Source organism: Lacerta agilis, chromosome 7, assembly GCF_009819535.1.
Source record: "Lacerta agilis isolate rLacAgi1 chromosome 7, rLacAgi1.pri, whole genome shotgun sequence".
In the NCBI taxonomy this organism is placed as follows: Eukaryota; Metazoa; Chordata; class Lepidosauria; order Squamata; family Lacertidae; genus Lacerta; species Lacerta agilis.
In genome coordinates, this window is record NC_046318.1 from 11,660,272 (window position 1) to 11,669,307 (window position 9,036).

At 48.6% G+C, this 9,036-nt stretch overlaps 1 protein-coding gene across 3 annotated transcripts in view; it reads right to left on the reverse strand.

Annotated features, from left to right (window-relative positions):
* TRIO (trio Rho guanine nucleotide exchange factor) overlaps positions 1 to 1,959 on the reverse strand; it is a 258,906-nt gene extending 256,947 nt beyond the window's left edge. The window contains exon 1 of one of the 3 annotated variants that reach the window (XM_033154381.1): positions 1,739 to 1,956. In XM_033154381.1, coding sequence (XP_033010272.1) covers positions 1,739 to 1,844 — 106 coding nt within the window. In that variant the 5' untranslated portion in view covers positions 1,845 to 1,956. Of the gene's footprint in view, positions 1 to 1,738 lie in introns of all 3 variants that reach the window. The other 2 variants (XM_033154382.1, XM_033154383.1) reach the window with 2 other exon arrangements.
* Positions 1,960 to 9,036: the final 7,077 nt, after the last annotated feature.

A 9,036-nucleotide genomic window follows, 5' to 3' on the forward strand; every position in this document is an offset into this window, starting at 1 on the left:
TCTGACAGGCAAGCGGTTACAGGGGGCCTTTCTGCTGGGCTCTTCCTTCAGCCTCCTCCCCCTGCGCCCCCCCCAACAGCAGGCAGGCATTGGTTGAGACAACCCCATGCCTTTTCCTTCCCTCCTTCCAGAGATATCCCTCCCCACCTGAATTCACAGAGACTTTTGCTTGGATTTGTCATAACGGGGGTACGTTTGCTCCAGAAGCAAAGGGATGTCTGTGACTTGCATATATGACCCAGCAACCACCCCTTCCCCCCTTTTCCAAGGGTAGAAAGCGTGTTTTTTTTCCAGTTCAGCTGCAAGCCCAGAAACATACAGACCCACCTAAACTACTCCTTTCATACCCCTGTCTTATATACAAATCCACAGTCCCTGTGCCCATAAGCGATGGATTCACTGGGAGCCTTGCAACATGGCAGTTTCAGGCACACACACACACACACACACACACACACAGGGCAGGCATCAGTAATGTACAGGTTACCTTTCTCCACTTGTGGGGTTTCTGGAAAAGGTCTGTTTTGGAGGAATTGCCTGCCTTCTGCACCTTATCCATTCTGTTTCCCAGCTGCAGCCATTACCCCATCTCAAGCATTCCATAATGAGAATTAATAATAATAATAAAAGTATTACCACTCTAGGGTAACGGGATACAAGGAGGTTTGGAGAACAGCTGGAGTAACCATTTAAGGAGAGGCTCCCGGCACACCTGCCTTGTGTCAAAGTATTTCCCTTACAGCTTAACTATGCAAGATGCAGGTCTTCCTCTGCCAACAGCTCCCCCCCAATCCAACCATCTACCAAAATCAATGCACAAAGACAATCAACTGTCCACCCCTTAGGCCAGGTTTGTATTAAAAATAAAAATGCTCGCTCCCCGAAAATGGAAAAAAAAACCAGACAAACAAAGCCAACTCTATTTTAGCCTCTCTGTAGATTATATACACCCTGCTCTTCCAAGGCTTGGCATTTGAACCCGCAAAGGCAGGCAGGCAGAGATGGAGAGAGAGAGAGAGAGAGAAGCTTTTCATTTTAATAGAAATAAACACACACCCAGAGCTGGAGCCAAAAGCGAGACAAGAAAACAAATGCTTGGGGGTTTTTTTTCCCCCAACGGAGGAAGGGAAAGATGGGGATGAGGCTGGGTTGCCATTCCTTGGTTACAGCAGCTGTCTAGAAACAGTGACAAAGGCTGTGGATTATGACACCCAGACACATGCTACAGTCCACAGATAGTCTTGGCCTTCTATAGTCTATTGACTTTATCAAGGAGGGGAAATCTGGTCTTTAAAGGAGGTGAGGCTGCTCTGAAGAATGGAGCATTACAGCTAAACGATAAGGTACCCCCGACTGGCTAAAAGAGAATCTATATTGGAGTTGACAGCCAGATCCATCGACCAGTTATTAAAGAGGCTCTGTAAAATGCATACAAGGATACATATGGCTGGTCTTGGGAACACTTGGCCTTTTTCAACGCACGGCCATAGAAATCCTGCAAAATTATGAGGCTTGCGGTAGCAAGGATTGACAACCCCCCCCCTTTTTTTTTTTTTAGCTCTCGGGCACGGAAAGCAGCGACACTCCAGAGCGCACAAAACCACAGGACGGGGAAAATGAAATAGGAACGACCGAGATTTCGCCCTCGCTTTCCTTCTCCAAACTCCCCGGAAAGGCCAACCCTCTTCAATCCCCAACGCCAGATCGCCTTTCCCCTCCGGCCAAGCGGAGCGCTCACCCGATCGGAAGAAAGCCGCGATGTCCGCGGAATCCTTGGCGGCGTCCTCCGCCCCTTCGCCGGCCGCGTTGCCGCTGGTGGAGGAGGCGGCGGTGGAGCCGCTCATGGCTGCGAGACGCGGTCGGTGGCTCCTCCGGACCCGAGCGCGCTGCCACCGCCACGCTGACCGGGCGCCTCGCTCCTTTCTCGGCCTGGGTCGCTGACAGCAGCCAGGAGCTGGGGGTCGAGGAGGAAGACGAGACTATCTAAAACCTCGGAGGGGCCCGGGTCTCCGGCTTCACCTTCCAGCGAAAACACCCAGGAAGAAGAAATCCATCCAAGAAGAAACACGACGGCGGTGGCGCCGCTGGCAATGACGATGGCGCAAGGAGGGAGGGGGAGAGGAGGGGGAAAACGGGGGGGGGGGGAGAGAGAGAGAGAGAAAAGAAAGGGGCAGCTGGATGGGTGGATAAGATCGATCCGGTTGCACCGGCGGCAGCCAAAGGATCGCAATAATAGATGGAAACGCGCGCGCGCGTGGAGGAATCACAGCTCTGGCAGAGCCTCTCCAGAGAGCGCGTGCATAAGCAATGGGTGCATGCAGGATAGGGGGGAGGAGAAGCAAAGACAATTGCAGGAAGGGGGGAAGGGAGGGCGCATGGGGGGAGAGGGGGGAGGAAGGGATGCAATCCGGGAAGAGGGGGGCAGCGGGGCGCGCCGGGGGGGGGAGCAAGGGCGCCGCAGCCTTTGGGGAGCAGCTGCGCTTTTTTTAACAGCGCCCTGGGAGGGCGCCGAAGCCGCCCCGCTCCTCCATCTTGCTTGCCATTGCAAAGGTGGGTGGGGACAGCGAAGGAAGGAAGAGAGGCGATTCCCCGCCCAGGGAAGCCGGGGGTTGGCTGGGGGAAGAGAGAAAGCAGCCTCGGAGCGGGGCAGGAGGGAGGGGGAGCGGCAGCTTCTCGGGAAGTTCCGGGCAGCTCCGTGAGCGCTCGGCGAGGCTGCCCAGGAAAGAGGCAGTTGGGGCGCGGAGCGAAAGGAAAGATCATTTTGCTATTGGCTGGGGGGGGGGGTGTGCATTATGTGCAAGCGGGGAAATCCCCTTTAAATGCATCGGCGCAGGAATATGCATTTAATGCGCCTTGATGGCAGGCGCTGGGGTGCAGAGCGCGCCCTCTCTCTCGGGGACGCCACTGGAAGGTGTGGTTCCTCCTCCCCTAAATGAGGAACCCATAAAGCGAGGCCGCAGGTCAAGTGCTCTCCACTTTCCTTTATGGAAGAAGTGAAACTCTTAAAGCCGAGAGCAGTGACGAGCGTGCAAAGGTGAAAGTGCTCGCAAGAAGCAGCGTCCCCCTCCCCCCGCCCCCGCTTTCTAACCTTTCATTATTAGCACGAGCCTCGTTTGAGGAAGATGCGCGAATCAATTGTCAACGTGTGTAATTACAATTATGGGAGTAAGTAGCAGTTCGTTTATTACTGCCAACGGGCCATTAACACAAAATGCAAAAATCACAGCCTCAAGTAAAGCAGATTAAAGAGAGTGACAAGCTACATGCTGGCAAAGTCTGAGAGGAGCGACGGCGGCCTTAACAAATTTTGCCATCTGCGGAGTGAGGACAGCTTGCCGGAAATCTTCCCAAAATTTATTAACCCAATTCTCTTTTTATCAGTCTTAAAAGGTCGTCTACACACTTTGCTGGCCAAAAAAACCCCACTTCACTAATCTGATTTATTTCACCTTAAAAGTCCGGTGGTGACCATAGTGGACAAAGCCTGTGCAGAAAAGGGGCCATCTACCACAACACATGCAGTTAATCCATATGGGAAGTTGGACTAACTGCATTGGGGCGTTGCATCCAGTCATCGTCCCTTTTTTGCACAGGCTCTGTAGTTATTCCATCTGCCTCCTATGTACTCAAGATGGGGAGGAGCTTCCTACAATTCCAGCAACAGGTGAGTGCCTTGCTTGTGGACCTAAGCAGGGTAGCTTGAGCCGTGTTTGCTTCTTTCTAGTCTTTCCATCCTTCCTCTTGCATTTTATGTTGGGCTCCCTTTCACCCAAGCCTGCCTCTTCTGCTCCTGGCTCATTGACTCTCTTATTTCCTTCCTTCTCGGTTTCTCCCCGTTCTGCTTGGGTGGGTGGCTGTCCTTTATTTGAAAAATATATATAAAGGACATCCAGTCAAAGGTGACTATGGGGTTGTGGCGCTCATCTCTCTTTCAGGCCAAGGGAGACAACGTTTGTCCACAGACAGCTTTCCGGCTCATGTGGCCAGCATGACTAAACCGCTTCTGGCGCAACGGAACATCGTGCACGAAAACGCCATTTAACTTCCTGTCGCAGTGGTACCTATTTATCTACTTGCACTGGCGTGCTTTCGAGCTGCTAGGTTGGCAGGAGCTGGGACAGAGCAACGGGAGCTCACTCTGTCACAGGGATTTGAACCTCCGACCTTCCGATCGGCCAGCCCAAGCGGTTCAGTGGTTTAGACCACAGCGCCACTCACATCCCTTAGACCTGTCCCTCTACTGCTTCCTTTAACTCTGCTTCCTTTCTGCAGCACTGACCACTGTTTGCATTCAGCTGCGCTTTTTTTGACAACCCTGCCCCTTCTTCAATACTGAGCAGCAGCTGGGTTCCTTCCTAGTTCCTGGGTTGGCGTAGCAGCCAGTCAAACAACCGGCTCCCCTGCTGTTGGGCAGCAGCCAAATTCGCACCCAGCTCAGGGGAACTACAGCAGAGACAACACTGGGGCAGCCTGCTCATCTGGTGGCAGCATACGCTAAGGTACCCCTTCCCACAAGAGGGACACCAGGCCGTGTTGGTTCTCTGCCAGGAAAGTGTCATCCCAAGATCCTTGGGAGTGGAGGACAAGTGGAGCGGTGGGCTGTAAGCCAAAAAAGATGACCCAGCCCACCCCTGTTCTAGGTGATGTCCCAGGTGATAATATAATCTGTGTATGCAAGCAGTACAGTACTTTGGAAGCAAGAGTAAAGAAGGGCATCCTCAGCATATGACAAAAACTCTGCAATAAAGGTTGCCAGACAGGAAAGAAATCTCACCGCCTGCGGACTGCCACAGAAAATGCCCCCTCCTGAATCGCCTCCACCCCGAAATTCTGAGGGCAGTGGCCTCTTAATACCTGAGCAGGTCTGTTGAGATGGTGGCTGTAACGAATTGGGATTCGTTAAGGGATTTTCAGAAACCCACAGTGTTTTATGAGTTAATGGGCACCCCAGTTTGAGTGGCAGATATCTCATGGGAGGCGGGACATTCCGCTCTTTAAAAGGAGAGTGGTGAATGGAAGAAGGAGGGCGTGGGGCCAGGATAGTGGTGGGTAGGTTAGGATAGGTTGAAGATGTGTATATGATGATGCTGAAAGAAAGAGTTTACACTGTTATGAAACTAAGCTTATAAACGATTGCATTACTGAAACCGTTATGTTCTGAAAGAAATAAAGACTTCTTATTGTTGAGCTAAGAAAATATCGTCTTTCATTTGGTCCAGCAAGTTATGTATGCTCATGAGGAGGTGAACTCAGGGAAAGGACAAAGCTGACCTGCAGGGTGGTAGTTTGTGTCTTGGAGTTCCCTCAGGAGGGGCTAGCGGGCTGAAACCTTGGCATTGCCACAGAGTTGCGAAGAGGGCTTAGCTAACTGATATAGTGAGGGATCTAATGAAAGAGAGACCCCGAACTGTAGGCAAAGAAGAGTTTAACCCCTGAAGCCCAGAGCGGAGGATATAACCGGCCACGGCGCTGGACAGGAAAACTCCCATTACTAAGAGATCCCCAGATTATAAATAAAAGGGGACTGACATCACAGACGGACCTCAGAGGGACAGGTGGGGTGGATTGAAATTTGACCCAGAACACCTGAATAGAAATTCACTCAGTAACAAGGGGAGAGTGTGAAGTGGAGGTTCGTCGCAGTGGCGGTCTTTCAGATATTCACTGCCCGAGGTAGTTGAGAGCTTTAAACACTAATTTGAGCACCTTTAATTGGGCCTGGGATTGAACTGGCAACACGGCAGCTTTTTTTTAGTATTGGGTGCATGTAGACTGAGCATGGGCCAGCTGCAGTAGCTCTTGCCTTCAGTTGCAAAACCCTTTCTCTGGTAACTCCCATGGAGGTAACACAATTTATCAGATCTTTATGTAATTGATTTAATGAGTCATTCCCCAATACAAGTACCTTATATACAGGGTATAAAATCGGGAGCTGCTCCCTGCACAGCCTGCTGCAACACCAATGAGAGGTGCTGACTTTGAGCCAAATAGTAAAGACGTGTTGTACCTTCAAGAAAAATACTCAAGAGGATCTCTAAAGATTGACTTGTAAACACATGCAAGGAGCGATGATACATTCTCAAACCCTGTGATAATAATTCTAGCAAAAGAACATATAGGTGACCATTTCCACCACAGTCCAATTATTGGGGCAACCAGTGCTTTTTTTCTGGGGGTACGCAGGGGTACGCATACCCCTAAACATTTTTGTGAATCTTTGTACTTTTGTCCATTTACTGTATTTATTTTCCCCAATTTGAGCTACAAAATGGTGCTTTTCTTGAGTCAAAATGAGAGTACCCCTAAACATTTTTGAAGGGAAAAAAAAGCACTGAGAGCAACATCTAAAGGAACTCCAGCAGCAAATCTACAACCTAAAAGCTTTGAAGTTAAACCATTAATATGGGGCCAATATAATGGCCTCTCTGGGTTTAGGTACGGATTAAGAAACATTAAGACATATATTCAAGAGTACACCCAAGCCATGCCCTGTGACTGCCATATATGACCCATAGGTTAATGCGTTTAGCTTCTGCAAATCCCTTGTTTTAATTTTCTCTTTAGCTATACATTTAGCTTGCTTCAAATCCACTGACCACAAACAAAAGGGAAAGGAAGCAAGGCGTTTCCCCCGTTAACTCTTTTACATGTAGACACTTAAGAGCCTACCATCTCCGAGTGACTTGGAGGCGGCCAGGGAATAAATTCAGAGCCAATAATTAAGATATATCTGGGCCAAATAAACTTATATATGGATAAACTTACTTATATGTCAAAACTTATTTAGGCAGATATTTATCAAGAAGTGTCCTCTGTACCCGGCTCAGACCTACCCTCGTGATAGTCTCAAGAAAATATTGGAAGGGATTCAGGTATTCCACCTTACCTCCTCCTTCCAAGTCCCGATAGCACAGTTCTCCTTGCTATCACTGAAACGTTTACAGAGCTAAACACTTGGTTTCATATCCAGGGCCGGATTTAGGTTTGATGAGGCCCTAAGCTATTGAAGGTAATGGGGCCCTGTATAAGTCCACCTGTCCTTTGTCAACAACAATTTGTCACTTTTTTGTGTTGAATATATGCTAGATGGTAATTTATGGACCTAATAGGTATCTAAAGCCATTTGCACATGTTACCATGCAACTAGTCCCTGTAGAATGTAGGCACCCTATATATAGAAATGAACAAACCAGTGATATTTTAGGGAGCAGGCTAGCAGGCGGGGGCCATTACTTACATCATAGGAGCCTACACAACACAAAACACTGTTGCTGTATGTAGGTTTTATTTTATTTTATTTTTTATCTTACATTTTGGAAATGTACATCCAGTTTTTTCCCTTTAAATTTTTTTTTGGGGGGGGGCGAGTGAGTGGGGCTCTAAGCTATAGCTTGTTTAGCTTATATGTAAATCTGGCACTGTTCATCTCTCTCTCACACACAAATTCAGCTTTCCAGAACACAGGTCTCTTCAATCTTCCTTCATTGTTCAAGCTGTAAAACTGTACTTAAAAAAAGAACGAAAGCAAATGTTAATTTATTATGTTGCATATAGAGAGCCAGACCATATGGCAGCCTTACTACATTTTTATTTGTAGATGATCTCATGCAACCTTAAGAGGAACATTGTCTGGGTGTAGCTATGGAGAGAGATGCACAACAGATTTCCTGTGGTTACCTGCTGTGACTTTTCAGGGGGGAAACAGAGAGAACTGAATCCACTGCTGGTACTCGCTCCAATTCTGCTTCTGATTTAAGAACTTTTCAGATTGATGGACCAGCTTGCCACAGAACATCGAGAACACCACCTTGTGGTTTGGGAGCTTTCCTGCTCATATGTACAATGTTGTTTCTCATGCCATACTTTAAAGATGTGGTCCACATCATGCAAATTTATATTCATTCTACTGCTAATTCCCCCTTCCTTTGTTTTATACTCGCTGCAATACTGTGTCCTGCACCAATTTCAAAGGAGAAATCACTTTTAGTCCCCTTTTAAACACATACTGCAGGGGTAAGGAACCTCTGGGACGTGGGCGGCGCTGTGGGTTAAACCACAGAGCCTAGGGCTTGTTGATCAGAAGGTCGGCAGTTCGAATCATCGTGACGGGGTGAGCTCCTGTTGTTCGGTCCCAGCTCCTGCCAACCTAGCAGTTTGAAAGCCCCCCCCAAAAAAGTGCAAGTACCGGTAGATAAATAGGTACCACTATGGTGGGAAGGCAAACGGCATTTCCGTGCGCTGCTCTGGTTCTCCAGAAGTGGCTTAGTCATGCTGGCCACATGACCCGGAAGCTGTACACCGGCTCCCTCGGCCAATAAAGCGAGATGAGCGCCGCAACCTCAGAGTTGTCCGTGACTAGACCTAATGGTTAGGGGCCCCTTTACCTTTAAGGAAACTCTAACTGGTGAGCCTAATTATGCCCAACAAGAGTACCAATTTGGCCTGTCTGGTTCCTTTGTAAGCAGCACTTTGCAATAGCACCAATCAGCCTCACTGGAATTGGCTGCACTCAGGAATTTCCCAACTGGAAATTCCCTATCACAGCTTGCTGTCAGCACTAGTCTGTGATCATACAAGGATGAGCTGCATTAAGTAACTCCCCGCTTAATTATAGCAAATCCCTTTGCAGTGGTGGTTTGGATTCATACCACCCATGCATGCAAACAAACAAAATGGGGCTCCTCGATAGCAAGCTCCACTTGAATCGGCTGCACCAAGGAGCTGCCCATTGGAGCCGAGGTAGCCCAATGTCAGCACCAAGCAGCTGATCTGTGCTGTCAGCAAGTTCTGCTTTGTCCATTTGCAGGTGTGGTTTGAATCCAAACCACACCTGCAGATGGACTTCAGAGGAGCTGATTGTAATGACTGCCTTCACCTGTCAAAGTTGGCCCATGGGGGTGTTACAAATCCAGCCTCTGGCCAGATCCAATTCTCCACCCTTCATTTACCAGAACAATAATAGTTAAAAAATAAACCTTGCCAAAATAATATACAATGAATTGAAAGGGATGTTCAAAGTAACTTTTATAAAACAAA